Raw genomic sequence first — 17,533 nt, 5'->3', positions numbered from 1 at the left:
TCACTTTTTAGACCAGGCTGGCCTCGAACTCAGAAATCCGCCTGCCTCTGCCTCCCGAGTGCTGGGATTAAAGGCGTGCGCCACCAGGCCCGGCTTTATTATTTTTATGTAAGTAAACTGTAGCTGTCCTCAGACACACCAGAAGAGGGCATCAGATACCATTACTGATGGTTGTGAGCCACCATGTGGTTGCTGGGATTTGAACTCAGAACCTTCAGAAGAGCAGTCAGTGCTGTTAACCATTGAGCTATCTCCAGCCCCTCTCAACAGCCCCTCCCAAGCCCTTGGGATGCCAAGAAAGGAAAATGAGGGGTTTAGGGTCATCCTAAGCTAGGTCAAGGCCACAACATGAGACTCTGGCTCAGGAAATGAAGCAAAAAAAAGAGTTAAGCGTGATATGGATATGGAGAGAGGCAGAGTTCTCCGGGAAGTAGAAGGAAGTTATAAGTCAGGATCCCAGTTTGGGGTGCAGTGACTGTGGGTTTGAGTCTGAGCTCTGCCACTTTGTGTGGTGTTGATTTTGAAGTGTCTTAGGAGTCAGTAAAATGGAACAAGTTGTGTTGAGTAAAACAGTTGTGACCATTTAGTCTGCGCAGTAAGTGAATTTAGCATGATGTTGTAAGTTATGAGATGGTATTCAAAGATTGAAGCTAGCTGAAACTTGGCGGGGGATGGGTGGGGTGGTGGTGTTTGGTTTGGTTTTTTTCTGAGACAGGGTTTCTCTGTGTAGCCCTGCCTTGTCTTTTAATTCACTCTGTAGACCAGGCTGACCTTGAACTCATAGATTTTCTCTCCCCCCCCCCCACACCTCTGCCTCTCAAGTGCAGGGATTAAAGACATGTGATACCACCCTCCAGTAACCAAGGTGCTTCTAAGAAAAGGTAGACCAGACCAGCTGGGTGTGGTGGCACACGACTTTAGACTTTAATCGGGAGACAGAGGCAGGTGGATTTCTGAGTTCGAGGCCAACCGGGTCTACAAAGTGAGTTCCAGGACAGCCAGGGCTATACAGAGAAACCCTGTCTCGAAAATAAAAAAAAAATAAAAAAAAAAGAAAAGGTAGACCTTGAAAGATATGCTTTTGACCAGCTAACAGCACTGTGAGAAGGAAAATTCAGATAGGGTGGGAGTAGGTAGGTAACAGTTGAGGCTGGTAACTTGCAGTGTGACTTCCACCCTGTTTAATGGATAGTAACCTGCTCCTTACCCTTCCCCACCAGTTCTGTGAGGCCGGGAGAATATGGGTGTGTGCCTGTCTGTCCTCTCATGTACCCTAGCTGGCCTTGAACCCAAAGAGATGCATCCGTCTCTCTCTCTCGAGTGATGGTTTCTTTTTACGGAGTAGGAAGCCAGTGACTTGATGCAGGTTACCCACTGAGGACGTGGCCGCTGGTGTCCTGGTTTGCTTTCTCTTGCTGAGCTACATCTCTAGCGCTGTTTGGTTTGAAGTCTTTGTTTTGGAGACAGGATCTCACTGTCTCTTAGGCTGATTTGGAGACTGGAATCCTTTGCTTCTACCACCATGCCATCCATCATGTCTGACTGTAAAGAGGAACCCACATCTTAGGCCTTGAACTTGCTATAGAGCCAAGTATAACCTGGATCTTTCTGCCTTACCTACCAAGTGCTGGCATCCCACGTGTGTGTTCCTGGTATTGATTTGAGGCCTGTGGAAGAGTCTGGTGTTGCTCCTCTGGAAATTGGATTCCTGGTTCAGCAAGTTTCCAGCTTGATCTGCCACCATTCTAGGAGGTCTTTGTGGAAATCATCACAGGAGTAGGGGTAGAAAAGACAGTGCTGAGCTGAGCCAGGGAAGATATTGTTAGAAGAACCTACAAAGTAGCAAAAAGAAAAAAACTACACCACAGCCCATTTCTTAGCTGTAAATTCCTGTTACAGTGCCGCAATCCTTTTAATCCCAGTACACATGAGGCAGACGCAGACAGGCAGATTTCTTGAGACTAGCCTGGTTTACACATCAAGTTACACATCCAGGCAAGCCAAGGATACATAATGAGGCTCCGTCTCCAGAACAAATGACCACAGTGCTGACAGGGAAGGAACAGCATATTCCTTTGAAGGTGCATCTGGGATCCTTGTGCCTGCTGGAGGTCTCACCCTCACTGCGGGGAGTGTGGGGAAGGGAGTGAGGCCAGGCTCAGTGTTCTGAGGGGAGGGAGGGACCTCCCTCTCAGGACTGTGTGCTGTGCTCATGAGAAGTGACCACGGGGACCGTCTAGGCTGAAAATGGCCCAGCCTGCTTGGAGGGGCTTAACTGGGGGTAGGGGTGAGAACTTGGACTCTGTCCAGTTGGCAACAAGGAGCCGTGAGCAGGGGTTGAGTGGTAGAGGTAGGGGTTGAGAGGTAGGGGTTGGTGCTTTTGACCAAAATCATGAGGACAGTGCATACTTCTGTCCCACGGAGGTTCAAGGACAACCTCATGTCCTCCCTCCCTCCAAAAAAGGTCAGGAATTGGGCTGGGCTGGCCTGGCTGTGGTGACCCTGGTCTTCTCCTGTCTCCAGAGAGATCTTGGTAGAAGAGAGCAACGTGCAGAGGGTGGACTCGCCAGTCACAGTGAGTACTCTGTGTCCTTTGGAGCCTGACTTAGTCCTAAGTTTATGAGAGGCTAGAACCTCCAGGTCTCTGCTGCTCCTCAGTCTTCAGGTGAGCCTCGATACAAGAATTAGATGGTGAGCAGAGCTTGCAGCTTAGCAGTTGGATGCTTTCCCAGTGTGTATGAGAGAGACCCTGGGCTTTAGCCTCAAGACTACAAGAAAAGAAAGGGTGCTGAAGGAATTTTGATTTATCATGGGGATGCTCGTGGCCAAGGAGGAAGAATTTGATTTGGTAAACGATCCTAGTCTGTGGCTCAATGGCTGTGTGCTGGTCACTCTGCTGGGCATATGGGCAAACAGAGATGGAGCCAGTCCTTTGAAGCTGGGAGTCTGCCAGGAAACACACATCTCCTGCACCAGAGCAGGGTAGGATGATAGATGACACCACAACAGGCTCACTTGGGGCTAGAGGGTGGGATTTTAGTCCTGAGATGGAGTGACACAGCCTTAGCTGGCATGGAAGGTAACAGTGTTTTGAAGAGTGGCCTCTAGGAACACAGGGTTTGTGTCTTGTCTGCTCTGACTACCCACGTTCATCTTTTCCAGGTGTGCGGTGACATCCATGGACAATTCTATGACCTCAAGGAGCTGTTCAGAGTGAGTTAGGGAGCACTGCGCCTGTAAACTGGCATATCTAGAAGATATGATCATTGACAGGACTTAGGTTGCATGGGCTTTGGGTGACAGAAGGGGCTCAGTTCTTTGGCCTTGCAGTGGGAGGAGATAGTTTGGGGCCAAGCAGAGCCATATCCCTCCTCCCAGGTAGGTGGCGATGTCCCTGAGACCAACTACCTCTTCATGGGAGACTTTGTGGACCGTGGTTTCTACAGTGTTGAAACCTTCCTCCTCCTGCTGGCTCTTAAGGTGAGGACCCTTGGCCCCTGGAGCCTGAGCCTTGGCCACTACTTGCTGCCCTCATCACCTTTCCTGTCACCTTGGAACTTTGCTGTGGCTGTGGACTGTGTGCTTAGCGGGGCTGGTCATGACTGCTGCCATGAGTGGGGCCAACTCCTGAGCCCTTGAAGAGGCTGGTGATGTGAGTTCTGGGAAGTAGACAGAGGCTGTGTTCAGGAAGCAGCAGAAATTGAATAAACTGGGAGAATTCATTGGTGAGGGGCCACAGTGGGGTGGGGATAAGGTGCAAGGCTTGGAGTCTGAGTCCAGCAGTGAGGAACCACTAGCTTTGTAGTGAGTGCATCTCTAGAAAAAGCTCCAGGAGCCTATGAGGCAGGGATGTCGTGATTATGTCAGAGGCAGCAGGAGTCTGGGCTACACAGAGCATGGTGAGGGCTGAGTGAGGCTGATAGACAATTGGGAGGGGTTAAGTGGGAAACAAACTAGAACCAGCCCTGGCTTGATGCACCCCTAGGTTCGCTATCCTGACAGAATCACTTTGATCCGGGGCAATCATGAGAGTCGCCAGATTACCCAGGTCTATGGGTTCTATGATGAGTGCTTACGGAAATATGGTTCAGTGACTGTATGGCGCTACTGTACTGAGATCTTTGACTACCTCAGCCTGTCTGCCATCATTGATGGCAAGGTAGGTTGGCTGTGGATCTCCTCAGGGGTGGGGCAGTGGTGGGTCTCTGGGCTTCCACCTCCCTTTCTCTGATACTACTTTCCCTTGTAGATCTTCTGTGTGCACGGAGGTCTTTCCCCTTCCATCCAGACCTTGGACCAGATCCGGACGATTGACCGAAAGCAAGAGGTACCCCATGATGGACCCATGTGTGACCTCCTGTGGTCTGACCCTGAAGGTGAGGGCAGTACCTCAGCTGGCGTTACCTTTTGCTTGTGGGGACGGGATTTAAGCAGGTGTATGAAGAAAGAAGAGTCAGGCCAGGATAGTTTGGGGAGAGGAGGGCAAAGTTGGTCCACACTGGCTTTTTTGTTCCTCTTGCCTGGCTGGATGCTCCATAAAGAGCACAAACCATGGATGTTGGTGTGCTCAGGCCTACAGTAGCTTGGCTCATGAGTTTTCGTGGCTCAGAAGATCTGTTCAGGGTGAAGTCATTGGCTCCCTGGGTGGGAAAGGTCATAGACTTGACAATAGCTTCTTTGCAGGTGAGCCTGGTCCCCTAGAACGATGGCCCCTGAGGGTTCCTTTGTATGGTGTACTGTTCCCTCTAGTTCTGGCAGAATAGAGATTTAAAGCCAGGCTTTCTGAGTACCAGTCCTAAGCATACCCTCTAATCCCATCAGTGTTTTTCCAGACTGCCCTGTGTGGCAGAAAATGACCTTACTGCCAGGAGCAAACCTTGATCATAATGGTTCTCTGGGCATTTTTTTCTCCTTAGAGCTTCTCTGTTCTAGCATTTGCTATCCTGTCTCCCAGATCCCCTAGAACAAGCCTCTGCTTAATGAGGAAAGATGCACAGGCTTTTAATTCCTTGTTATAATAGACAACCAGAGGAGCCCACACACTGTCCTTGTCTTGTCTCAGACACAACAGGCTGGGGAGTGAGCCCCCGCGGGGCAGGTTACCTGTTTGGCAGTGACGTGGTCGCCCAGTTCAATGCAGCTAACGACATTGATATGATCTGCCGTGCCCACCAATTAGTGATGGAAGGCTACAAGTGGCACTTCAATGAGACCGTGCTTACTGTGTGGTCAGCGCCTAATTACTGCTACCGGTAAGCTGGCAAGGCCAGGAGCCTGGGTGAGGGTAGATATCTGCGCCAACCATTGTTAACTGTACTTTTCTTAAATCCAGCTGTGGCAATGTGGCAGCCATCTTAGAACTGGATGAGCACCTCCAGAAAGATTTCATCATCTTCGAGGCTGCACCCCAAGAGACACGTGGCATCCCCTCCAAAAAGCCAGTGGCCGACTATTTCCTGTGACTCCTTGGCCCCAGCCCCTTTGGCCCTTGGACCACTGTGACTGCCCTCTGCCCAGTCGGAGGCTGGGTCTGAGGGGCTGCCTGGCTTTGCTCGCCCCAGGGTGCGGACTTGCTCTGGAGAGGTGGAGCCTTGGCTCCTGGCTTCCTCTCCTTTCTCCCACTTGATCCATGAAGTTTTCAGTCATTTTTTTCTTTTTTCCTTTTTTTTTTTCTTCCTTTCTTTTTTCTTTTTTTGTTTGTTTTTGTTTTTAGATAAAACATTTTGAGAAAAAAAGAAAAAAATTCTAATAAAAGAAAAAAATAGACTTAGGTTCTGTCAGGTTTGGTTGGGGTGGACATAGAGACCTGCTCTGCTTGTCCGTTGGGCCCGGAACCTTGAGGCTCCGTCTGCTAATCTTCTAATCTTTCCCAAAGGCTTCCTTAGTGCTTCATGAAATCTAGGTTCTTGGACAGCCTTGATTCTTAAAGCAACCATTGTGAGGAAGCTTTTCCATCTTGAAGGGGACAGACAGCCCAGAGCAGGCACTTTCTTAGCCACAAGGGCAGGGCAAGCAGCTGGGCCTTTAAGCTGTGGCTCCCCCAGCCCCACCCAGGGCCAACACCATTAGCTCAAGTTTCCTGAGCACTAATGTCTTTGGAGTTTTATTAACAAAAATACTCTTATCCTGAGAACAAATTGGCGTGGCTTGCACTAGTAACAAGGCCCCCAGGAGGTGGGGGTACTGAGCTGGAAGCCCCATTTGGCCAGGCAGAGGCTCCCTCCATTCGCACTAAGGTGAGAGCTGAGGGGAAGCAGGCCCCAGCTGGACTCAGAGCCGCCTTGCCTGAGCTTTGAAGCCAGAGGGGGTGGAGTGAAATCAAGGTGTGAACTAAAGGGTAGAAGAGAGGCCCAAGCCAGCCATTTGGTGGGGGGGAGGGAGGTACCACTTCAATGTGGATGCTACCAGGCTGGGGGGAGGGAGCTGGAGGATCAAGGGAAGATGGCATAGGGTTACTACATCGAGGCTCAGTACATTGGCTTGGATCCCATGTCCAGATAACCTCCAGGTCCTGGGTACGGTAGAGGAAAGGGACCCCCTTGGATGAAGTGTGGGGCAAAGGATGGTACAGACGGAGCCGCCTGATAGGCAGAGCCCCCTGGTCCAGGCTGTAAGTCCAGAAATGCAGCTGAGTAGGGGGCTGGGCGCCCAGGGTCTGGAGCCTCAGCGAAGCTGGGGGTCCTAGTCACAGGAGAGAGGTATGAGAACAGAAGGCCCCCTCCTGGAGCCCCCAGCCCTCTGCCCTTCACCTTACCTGGCTGGTAGGTGACTGGGGGCGCCATGAAAAGCGGCAGGGTGTAGGAGGTAGGCCTCGGCACTGGGGCCCCCACATGGAGGAGCTGAGGCAGAAGTAGCTTCCCGGGGGGTTGGGGCCTGCTCTGGATCTGAGTCCCGAATGTCCCCACCCAGGGTGGAGTCACAGGGACCCCCTGGTGTATCTGAGGAGAAAAAAGAGCACAGGTTGGTTAGGGGAGTTCCATGTATCAGGTTTGGCCCCATGCCACCAAGGACAACACTCACCCCCACTCCCACAGGCCTCTGTGGCCACTGGCTCTGGGCCCCGAAGTTTCCTCTTCACACGGGCATCCCGCTCCCTGGGGAATGATGATGGTGATGATGTGATGATGATGGCACTAATAGTACTTACCAGGTGCCAGATATTCCACCCTCCCAGGCACCCTGTGGGCAGGTGCTATATTATACCCATTTTACAGATAAGGAACTGAAGACCAGAGAAGCCACTAAAAAGCAGCAGAGCCCAGGTTCCTCTCAGACTTGTAACTTGGTTCTTTAGTGCTTTCTTTCCTCGTTGGGTATTTAGAATCTGAGAAAGCCCCTTCCTGGCAGCAAAGTCCAGTATCCACCCAACTTCATAGCTGCCCCACAGCCCTTTAGCACCTGACAATCTATACTCCTTCCAGGAAGGCCTCCCTGACCTTCTGTGGCATCACACACCTCCCTCACAGCATGTCATAGCTCTCTCCGTATTTGAGCTAGTGAACCAGTCACTGTCTTTTGGGATAGACTAGCAGCTCTCCCAGGGCTAGGTCAGCTCTCAGGGGTTGTACTTGGAAGAGATGCCCAAGTCCTTCCTCGGTAAGCATTGGCTGGCCTCTCTTCACTCTGCAGCCTCACTTCTGCCTCGGGGCCTTTGCACATGTCTTTTCCCCAGACACTCACTTCCCTCCCCTTCCCAAAGGCCTTTATCCATTGTCCTTCGGCGCCTTTTCTCCAGTTTCCCTCCAGGTCTTGCCATCTTTTGCAGGCCTTATTGCTGTTAGAATTGTATAGTCTCTCATTTTTGTCTGCTCTGCCGGCTAGTCTACCAATTGTATGAGGACTGAGCAAGCTTAAGTAATTGTTGAATTGAGTGGATAGAGCCGTGCAGTGGTGGCGCACGCCTTTAGTCCCAGCACTTGGGAGGCAGAGGTAGGCGGATTTCTGAGTTCGAGGCCAGCTTGGTCTACAGAGTGAGTTCCAGGACAGCCAGGGCTACACAGAGAAACCCTGTCTTGGGAAAAAAAAAAAAAAGAGTGGACACATGTTTTTACTTACCATCGTGTTCCTAGTGCCCAGCACACAATGATTAGTAAACACTCACTGAATGAATGATGCCCACCTCTTACAGTTTCTGCCATTTTCTCGGAAACCTTTGGCAAAGGGATTGGCTGCGATCTTCAGCTGTGTGATCTGAGGACACACACGCAGGTCAAAGCCCCTGAAGCCTGGGCGACAGTCACTGACCCTCCCTCAAGCAAGGCCACTCACCCTAGGGTTCTGGTAGGCTGTCACAGAGATGAATGTGGTCTCAGGAAATCGGAAGGAGGCCACACCCCCCCAGTGTTGGCTGCATAGTTGGGTGGCTCTCACCAGGTGGATGCGAGGCTGGTACTTGTGCATCGAGTGCAAGATCAGCTGGGAGGGAAGAAACGAGGTGACTCCCAGCCTTCACCTTCCTCCCATTACCACCCTAACACCCCACCAAGGAGTCCCAGCCTGGGCCTCACGTGGCCATGGGGGTCCAGTGTGCTGTTGGTGAGCTTAACACGATGGAAGGATACGGGCTGCCGCATCCAGTGGGCACCAGTGGCAGGAGAGTCAGGGTGAATGTAGACACGGTCGGGTAGGCGGGGCTCAGCCTTGCCACTGGGCTCCCAGTGCTGGCCCTGCCAGCGGTATCGGGCCCCATCCACTGGAACCACATCCAGAAGAAACAAGTAGCGGGCCTCTGGGTCCAGGCCAGTGACTGATACTCGGCAAGCAGGGAACATGCGCCTGCACAGGGGAAGGGGAAGGAGGAGAGGCCTGGAGCTACCCTCTGCCAGCTGTGAGGCCAGCATCAGTGAAGGAACTAGCAATAGGCACCTCAGTTTTGGTACGGTAAAGCCAGAGAGGTGTAATTAGGTTCTCCAGCAGAGTCTAAGAGCCATTGTACAGATGGGCAAAGGGGACAGACAGGTTAGGGGTTCTGACAGGCCGGAGCAGGTTAATCTCCTCCCCACTCGCCCCTTCACTCTCTCCATTCTAGTTACAACGTGGTACAATTCTGTCTCAGAGCCCTTGCCATGTCCTGTCCAGGCTCCTGACCCCTGTCCCCTGTAACTCTCTTTGCAGAGACAATGGTAACTATTTTCTTCCTGAAGCCTTAGGACCCTCTTGCTCCCTACCTTGGTGCAGCACTGACCTCTGTGGCAGCAAAGACTAACTTTCTTCAGAAATAATAGGTGCTAGGCCCTGGGAACAGGATTTATCCTGGGGTTCAGGCCTTAGAGACCTTGCCAGAGCTCACATGGTGGGCAATCACCTTCCTTCAGGGTGAGCTGGGACTTAGTCACACATGGCCCCTGATCCTGGACAGATTCTCCCACACTGGTCACTGACTGGTCCTTGACCCTTCTCATAGGCTGTCTGCTTCTGAGTTAGGCCACATGCCAATCTACAACCCAGCTAGCCTGACCTCTCTGACCCTTGATAGAATGGCTCCTAAACCCAGTCACAAACTCACCAGCCTAATCCTTGAAGCTCGACACAGTGTAACTCCTGTTAGTCCAGGGTCACAGTGTCAGGCCATAGTTAGATTCTACTGTCTGGGTTGTCCTAGCCCTGGAGGGGCCCCTAACCCTAGCTCTTGTCCCAGGAATTCTCTTTTCTAAAAGCTGACTTGGGCCATCCCTCACCTGCCAGCCTTGGTGATGATCATCTCTGTGCCCACAGCGCTGAATTCCTTCCACAGTTCCTGGTTCTCCAAGCTCAGGCTGACCCCAGGAAGCGAGTGAAGGGCCTCTGGGGGTGGCGGTGCTGTCTCGGGGCCCAGAGCAGACGGGAGAAGGGGCAAAGGAGCGGCTGCAGCCAGAGTGTGGGGAGCTGCCTCAATCCCAGAGAGGAAGCAATCCAGTTTAGAAGTATCCAAATCTGGAGATGTGGGAAGAATGAGGATCCAGGGGAGGGCCACACATTCCCAGTTTCCTGCCCCTTACCCAGAGCCAGTCCAACCGCTCACCAGGGTAGCGGTAACCCTCTGTCAGGGCAGGTGGGAAGGTGGAGTCTGCCCCAGGCTGGGGGTGTCCCAGACGGTAGCCAGTCCCCAGGGAGGGGTACAACTCTCGTGGATGATACATGTTGTAGTTTCTTCTGGCCTTGTGTCCCGTTGCTAGAATCCGGGGTCTAAGGGATGCCCCCTTTATAGCTCACAGCACAGCCCCTTCCAAACCAGAGATCACAGCCCCTCCCCTCCTTGGGGCCCTGGAGGTGGGCTGGAATGGAGACCCCTGGGGCCTAGAAGGGGTCCAAGAGGAGGCCGGATACCTGGGTACCCTCCCCTCTCCCTCGCAGCTTCACTAGTCCCGACCCCCTACCCCCTCATTACATAATTAACTCCTCGGCCTGATTGATCCCTAGGGCTAGGACAGGGACGCAGTTTGGCGCTTCCGGCCAGCTGGTCTCCGTTCCCACGGTGGGGGCAGACCGGCTAGGGGGCAGGGGTGGGATCTGGATCCTGGCACCGAGCCTAGGATCCCGGGTTAGACCCTAAAGCCCCAGACTTTCTGGAAGGTGACCCCTCCCTTTTTTCACTTAGAGGACTAGCCTTGCGAAGTGAACGCGAGGACAAGTGCAGGGTTGATGTCTGAGCTGATACGCCAGACACCGGGCATCTTCAAGAGACCGCGGCAGAGGACTAAAGCCTAGAGTCCTCCCTGGTTTATAGTCTGAAAAGCCTCCACCAAGTCTCAAAAGTTGAGGGGCGTGCACAGTTACAAATCTATGGTATCTCGTGCAAAAAGCGCAAGGTCTCACGCCGAGAACATTTCAACTACACTTCCCAGTAGGCACCGCGCCAGTCGCACGCAAAGGCCACAGGCAAGCTGTGTTGGGGTCCCTGGGAATTGTAGTTCAGACTGGGGCGGCAAAGCCAGAGATTTGGTGGTCTTCTCTGAAGCTTGACCCCGAGGAACGAACGCCAGGACTAACATAGGCAAGATGTCAGGAGCAAGATTTGTTTGGTCTACTGTTTCTACTCCATCCCCCCTGCTGAGGGCTCTGAATGGAACCCATCTATAGGGAAGGAACTTGGATCCCAGGTTCCCTCTCTGTATTCCATGTATACCAGGGGCTGTCTCCATTCCACTGTTTTATTATTTACAAACGCTACAGAACGAGAACAGACACGTTGCAGGTAAGAGGGATCCAGTGGGAGAGATTCACAGAAAGGTGGTGCACCGGGGCCATGAGAGCAGCACACAGGCCTTATCTATGGGACAGGCAAGACAGGAAGGGGTTAAAAAATGAGATCCAAGCCAGCCAGATCGCAGGGAGGTGCAGGGGGCGGGGGTACAATCCCCCTCTTTGTCTCCCCCCAAGGTCACAGTGCATGCAATAAAATATATGTACAGGAGCTGGGTCCTTCCCCTGTGGGGGCCCTGAGGGTCCAGAGCTCCCTTCAGGAGGAGCGAAACCAGTGGCTCCCCCTGGCGGCCAGGCCAGGCTGAAGCCACATGCGGCAGGAGCTAGGTCAGTCCCAGCCGTTGTCTTTGATCATGTGGTTGAGTTCAATGATGTATTTCCCCTCTTTGTACTTCTGGCTGCTCTCAAAGGCTTGCTCCTGGAAGGAGAGAAAGGGCTGCCAGGCACAGACAAGACTTTTACCACTAGGCAACGGGGTTTTGGGAATGAATACGATTGGTCTTGTTTTATATATGAAAAAAACAAAAAACAAAAAAACAAAACAAAAAAAACCACCCTGTGGCCCAGAGAAGCTCAGCTGCCTGCCCAGACAAGGCTGTTCCTCACTGGGGAGAGAGAGAACTCTGAATCACGGGGAGTTCTGAAAATTAATGACAGCTCCAACAGGGAGGATTTGAAAGTACCTACAAGATTTCATGGTCCAAGGATTACAAACTGGTGGCCTAAGGGCCATTTCAGCCTAAGGTAGTTTTGTTTAGATAGCAGAGAGCTTAATATAAACAACTTTAGGAGTTGGGAATGTTTAGCTTGTGGGAGGGCCTGGATTCAATATAAGCACTACATTAAAAAAAAAAACAATAAAACTTACAACTAAATGATAACTATATATACTCACTTCATTTTGCCCCAGCCTGCTTTCTCTGCCCTACATCTACACTACCCATTTATAAACCCACAGTATCTGCTTGCTCTTTTTTTTTTGGGGGGGGGGGTTTCAAGACAGGGTTTCTCTGTGCAGTCCTGGCTGTCCTGGAACTCACTCTGTAGACCAGGTTGGCCTTGAACTCAGAAATCTGCCTGCCTCTGCCTCCCAAGTGCTGGGATTAAAGGCGTGCGCCACCACGCCCGGCTCTCCTTGGTCTTAGAGACATTTGAAGGATTTTGTTGTACTTTGAGACAGGGTCTACATAGCCCTGGGTGTCCTGGAGCTCACTAGGCCGGCCTAGAACTCAGACATTATCTGCCTCTGCTTCCTCAGTGCTGAGATTAAAGGCGTGCGCCACCACACACTGCTGACATTTGAGTTTTTAACCTCTGGTCTAGGCTATATTTTAGGATTTCAGAGGGGCCAAGCCACCTGTTCAAAGACACACAGGAAATCTGTGGCAGGGTCGGAGGTAAAGTAAGATTAGGACTGTCTCTGCAATGGGGCATCCAGCTTCTAGAGACATGCCAAGTGCCCAGTTCCCTATGCTATCCTCAAATGTATAAGGAATAACTTTGTTACGTGTAATCTGACCCTCTCACAATGATCTACTGTGCCAGGTAGTGGCTTTATGCTTCCATGCCAGGTAAGGAAATGAGACTTGAGGTTGTGAAATCAGATGCTAGACAGCATCGGAAGCGACAGGAGCTATGCAGAGATCTGGGGACCTTAGTTCCCACATTGCTACAGTGTTAGTTATGTGGTCTTGGGCAAATGTCCCAGCATCTTCAGACCTCCTCGTCTTCTGTAACAGACTCTGCCACCAGAAGAGCTGTAATGATCGAGAGACTATGTGCCATGTGTTCACATGCACGGCAGATAAGCAATTGATAAATGGTGATTCTACATGATGCTAATCATCTAGGACAGGGGTGCAAATCCTTCGAGGGAAGAGAACACCCTCAAAGCCCTGCAATAGACAAACCTCCAGTCACTGGGGAAAGAAAACCAGTTTGTGCTGGGCCACTGGTACTCTGAAAGGCAAAGGTAGATGCTTTCAAGGAAGAGGGATGAGGTTAGGTCAAAGGTCAGCCTAGGGTCAGAGATCTCAAACTCACATATTTCCAGCCCAAAGTGGTCTTGCAGTTCTCACAGTGGATGTCAGCGACAGCATGAAGACCTGTCAGCAGCACCCGCTCTTCTGCTGGCCCGCAGCCCACATTCACTCTGTGGGGACAAAGGGTAGTCCCAGGGAGGGTCTCAGCAGCCCAGAGCCACCCTCTAGCTAGTATGTTTAGTGTCTGGTCTTAGCCTCTAAGAGGAGCCTGATCATGGCTTCCTGTCAGAAACAAGGGACTCTGGGAATATCAGCATGATATCAGGGAGTCACAGGTCACAACAGAGGTCAGGAAAAGAGAGGAAGGAGATGAATACTCACACAGAGTTGAAGAGGTAGGCACGTCCCTGACTGCCCTGGAAGGACTGGAGGGTAGTGGGGAGACGAGAGGAGGGGGTTAGGGCTATTGGTGGGGAGTTGCCAGGCAGCCCATTGCCATTCTAGACTAAAATGTGGCCTGCTTACCTTGGAGATGAGGTCGTCGTGGTTGGCCAGGTGAGCACGGCAGTGGGCACAGCTATACCTCCGGTGACAGTCATCCAAGTAGGCCTGAAACGTCTTGGGCTTTGAAATCCGCACCATGGCGGGGGCCAAGGGCAGTGGCCCCACGCGGGGAGCGGCCCACGGGGAGCAGAGGGAGCCCAGTGCCTGCCAGGAAGGAGAGGTAGACGATCAGGACTAAGGCCACACACATGTAGACAAGCCCAGAACTATGGGGACTCTGTCACACTTGGCTGCTCTCTCCTTTCCCTAGAGCCAGCAGTCTCACCAGGGACCAGAGTCATCTCAGTTTTGACTCACTGAGAAGGCCTCAGGTTGCATCAGCGGGTAAACTGAGGCTAGGAGGAGCTCTAGGTGAGTCACCCACCAGCTTCTGGCCTCACCCCTGCTGAGCTGGCATCTGAACTGGCATCTGAAACGTGAAGAAGGGGCTTCAGAGTGGATGGGCTGCCAGTTTTCAGTTTTGAGGAATTGGGGGTGGGGGGGGGAGAAACTGACTGGTCCTTGGGACGCTATTTGGACTAGTGATAGGGCAAATGTGGGGTACATGGAGTTCGCTTGGGGAAAGGGTCTCTCACCTGGAGGAGGCAGGAGGCCTCCCTAAAGGAAGAGGGTCCCCTAGGGAGAGGAGGGGTTTTTACCTGCAGGCGCTGAGCCTCATCTCCGCTGAGGGGAATCTTACCTGCATCGCCAAGCCTTACCTGAGACCCCGGGGCTCACCTGGGGCGAGGGGATGGGGGCGTGCGCGGGGGAAGGGGCAGTCCTCGCTTGCGAGGCGGGGGCGCGGGGCGACGCGCAGAGACGTCGATCCAGGCCTCACCTCGCCTGGGCGCGTGGAGGGCCCGGTCCGCGGGGTGGCCTGGCCTGGGAGTGGGGGGCGCTCCTGATGGGCGCCGTCCCCCCCGGCCCGGTTCGCAGCCGCCTCGACTTGTTTACACCGAGACCAGCTGCTGCCGCGGCTGCGGCGGGAGGGGGAGGGGGCCGGCCTCCTGTCCCGGCGGCCGCCGTGGCCAATCGGAGCGCCTCATGCAAATGAGGGGGCGCGTCATACGGCGGCCAGCGCAGGCTGGGCTGCCCTTCCCCCTGCTCCGGGCTCCCGCTAGCCGTCTCGCCCGGAAATGCGGCTACGACTCGCAGCCTAACCCAGAGGCTAACCCGGGCCTGATTGCACCTCTGCTGCTCTGCTATCTCTGGTGCTCGAAGAGACAAGGATCCTAACCCGGCATGGGGCTAATAAGAGGGTGTTATCTGTATGCAAACCCCTGGGCAATAGTCGTAATTGTCTTCGTTTATCCACTGACCACTGTCTCACAATCCTGTAGTTTCTCCATTTGACCAGCTTCCTGAGGCTTGGAGAAGAGATCCTCTCCAGAGATTATCCAGATGGTAAGAGTCAAAGTTGGAATTCTCACTTTTCCCAAGCACGTGGAACAGACTGTTAGAAGGGAAGAACTAAAGGTGTCCTTCTATTAGACTCCCAGGAACTAACGCTTTAAAAATCTCTACTGCTGAGCATCATCTGCTCCAGGCATTCTCTGGTATGCCTGGCCTCGAGGTTTCTGTAGGTCTGACCCCAGTGAAAATGTCTGTTTAATCGTGTGTCTGGTATACTTAGACTTTTGTTCACTGCAGAGTCCCAGGAACCGGCAGGCTTGAAAAGTGCTGCACTGAGAATATTCATTAAATGAACTAGGTTCCAATGATGGAGATCAGAAAGTAGACAGCAGGTACCATGGGGGAGCCTGCGAGCTAATCCTTGTCTGCCTGCTGCAGTTCAGCTCAGCACATGAGGTGCCCAACATCAGTAACATAAGGAAATTCAGTCCCTTGTATATGCCTGGGTCTCTTAATGGTTTCAGGACAACCACTTATCTCTGAATCTCTAGAGTCGAGGGCCAGGATGCTTGGGTTAGCATGCTTTAGAGTGGAGGCCAAGCTGGCACAGGGTGTGGTGCCACTCTGCTGGGTTTGGAATGTAGTGGAACAAGTGGGCCAGCCTACTGACACCCCCAGGCTTTTATTTGCAGGGGTGTCAATGGGCAGAGTCTCACTTTGTAGCCCTGGCATTATAACTCACAGAAATCCACCTGCCTCTGCCTTCCAAGTACTGAGGTTAAAGATGTTTAAGCCTAGGCCCAGCTCACCCCAGGCTTTCTTGATCTCCCCTAAGATGCTATGTGCACTTGCTTGCAGTAAACTCTGAGCTGCATTCATGGTATATGCAAACCTTCTACCACCAAGTTCCATCCCCAGCCGCTAATGCCATCTTTTATAGCCTCCCGAATCGACCCTCCAACCCCTTGTTCCATGAACTATGTTACTGACAGGAAAATATTTATTTATTTTTTAAGAGAAAGACAGGACAGGGCCTCAGGCTGAGGAGGCTGGGTCTCTTCTTCCTGCTTGTCCAGGTAGTGTCTCAGGGCTGTGGGGTAATCGGTCATGACGCCATTGGCTCCCAAGCTGAAGGCCACTTCAAAATCCGATTCTTCATTAAGACACCAAAATAACACCTGGACAGCGGAAGAAAACAGGTTACTTTCCAAACACCAACCCAAAGCTTCCTTTGGCGTCCAGGAGGTGGCAGCCCCTCCTTCTGCACAGACCTCCCAGAACCGGTGTCCTGGAGAGCTGATGGTTCTCTTTTTTAGAAATTTCCAAATTGGTTATTAAACACAGCTCCTGTCAAAACTTAAGTATAGGATCTTGGAGCCAAGTGTGGCCGTGCATGTTTGTAACTCTGCACTTGGGAGGCCATCTGGGCTACACAGAGTAGCAGCCAGCCGGGGTTATCTAGTAAACCTCGGCCTCAAAAACAAATACATAAACCACGTAATTACATGAGCTTGCAGTGGAACAGTCTCAGAACTCAGGACGCAGAGGAAGTGGATCTCTGCGAGTTTTAGGCCAGGTCTATATAGTAAGTTTTAGGCCAGCCAGAGTTGACAGTGAAACGTTGTCTCAAAACAAACAAGGAATTCAATAAGAACAAAAGTAAAGTTGTAGTGTGGTGGTACTATGTTTGTTTTTATAGCACCGAGATAGAAGGGAAAGGAATGCAAAGATACCTTGTGTTACACAGGGAGTTCAAGGGCCAGCCTGGGCTGTATGAGACCTGTGACAAACAATCCAAGAGCTGGGGGCTGTTGCTCAATGGTTTAACCCTGGCCTCTTATGTGCAAAGCCCTGGGTTTGATTCCCAGTACTACAAAACAAATCAAACAAAAACACAAACAGGGGCCAGTGACCTGACTCAGCAGGTAAAGTCACCTGAGGAGCTGCGCTAGATCCCCAGGAACCACAGGGTGGAAGGAGAGGACTGCCTCCTGCAACACACACCCTGTGACCTCGGCAGGCAGTGTGGGGTGTGCACCCCATACATGCAATATATGTCTTAAGTTATAAAAAGCCCATCACTGATTATTTTATAATTTATGGTCTCTTTTCCCTTCCCTCTCCTCCCCTCTCTTCTCCTACTCTTCTCTTCTCTTCTCTTCTCTTCTCTTCTCTTCTCTTCTCTTCTTCTCTTCTCTTGTTAGGGTCTCATGTAACCAAGTTGGCCTCAGACTCTTGAACCTTGGACTTCTGTCCTGTTTCCATCTCTGGTGCTCAGGTTTCGGGTATGTACCATTATACCTGTTTTTTTTTTTTTTTTTTTTTTTTTTTTTTTTTTTTTTTTTTTTTTTTTTTTTTTTTTTTTTCATTTTTTTTTTTTTTATTTTAAAATTAAAAAATGTATTTGTTGGCTAGGTAAGAGTGATTTGTCTGCATATATGTTTGTTTACCACATATAGGTCTGATGCCAACAG

At 51.8% G+C, this 17,533-nt stretch overlaps 4 protein-coding genes across 4 annotated transcripts in view; 1 reads left to right on the top strand and 3 right to left on the bottom strand.

Moving 5' to 3' along the window:
• Positions 1–5,757, top strand: part of Ppp4c (protein phosphatase 4 catalytic subunit) — a 6,889-nt gene extending 1,132 nt beyond the window's left edge. The window contains exons 3-9 of the mRNA XM_021166486.2: positions 2,524–2,575; positions 3,163–3,213; positions 3,379–3,480; positions 3,986–4,159; positions 4,250–4,376; positions 5,063–5,252; positions 5,333–5,757. Coding sequence (XP_021022145.1) covers positions 2,524–2,575; positions 3,163–3,213; positions 3,379–3,480; positions 3,986–4,159; positions 4,250–4,376; positions 5,063–5,252; positions 5,333–5,462 — 826 coding nt within the window. The 3' untranslated portion in view covers positions 5,463–5,757. The remainder of the gene's footprint in view (positions 1–2,523; positions 2,576–3,162; positions 3,214–3,378; positions 3,481–3,985; positions 4,160–4,249; positions 4,377–5,062; positions 5,253–5,332) is intronic.
• Positions 5,758–6,313: 556 nt separating this feature from the next.
• Positions 6,314–10,258, bottom strand: Tbx6 (T-box transcription factor 6). The gene is made up of 8 exons (XM_021168695.2): positions 10,001–10,258; positions 9,678–9,912; positions 8,508–8,775; positions 8,269–8,415; positions 8,120–8,190; positions 7,021–7,094; positions 6,755–6,938; positions 6,314–6,681 (listed from the first exon to the last, which is right to left on the bottom strand). The coding sequence occupies exons 1-8, from the start codon at positions 10,116–10,118 to the stop codon at positions 6,468–6,470; spliced, it is 1,311 nt and encodes a 436-aa protein (XP_021024354.1). The 5' UTR covers positions 10,119–10,258; the 3' UTR covers positions 6,314–6,467.
• An 857-nt stretch (positions 10,259–11,115) lies between these two features.
• Ypel3 (yippee like 3) lies at positions 11,116–14,434 on the bottom strand. The gene is given in 5 exon segments (XM_029479055.1): positions 11,116–11,599; positions 13,225–13,333; positions 13,545–13,588; positions 13,689–13,884; positions 13,886–14,434. Coding segments are annotated over 5 exon segments (471 nt in total). The 5' UTR covers positions 13,918–14,434; the 3' UTR covers positions 11,116–11,509.
• A 1,607-nt stretch (positions 14,435–16,041) lies between these two features.
• The window catches only part of Gdpd3 (glycerophosphodiester phosphodiesterase domain containing 3), a 9,441-nt gene continuing 7,949 nt past the window's right edge, over positions 16,042–17,533 (bottom strand). The window contains exon 10 of the mRNA XM_021169063.2: positions 16,042–16,237. Within this exon, the coding sequence (XP_021024722.1) occupies positions 16,064–16,237 (174 nt within the window). The 3' untranslated portion in view covers positions 16,042–16,063. The remainder of the gene's footprint in view (positions 16,238–17,533) is intronic.

The sequence above is a fragment of the Mus caroli genome, chromosome 7 (assembly GCF_900094665.2).
Source record: "Mus caroli chromosome 7, CAROLI_EIJ_v1.1, whole genome shotgun sequence".
Classification (NCBI taxonomy): Eukaryota; Metazoa; Chordata; class Mammalia; order Rodentia; family Muridae; genus Mus; species Mus caroli.
Note: the sequence above shows the minus strand (reverse complement) of the source record. Positions and strands in the feature narration are given on the sequence as shown.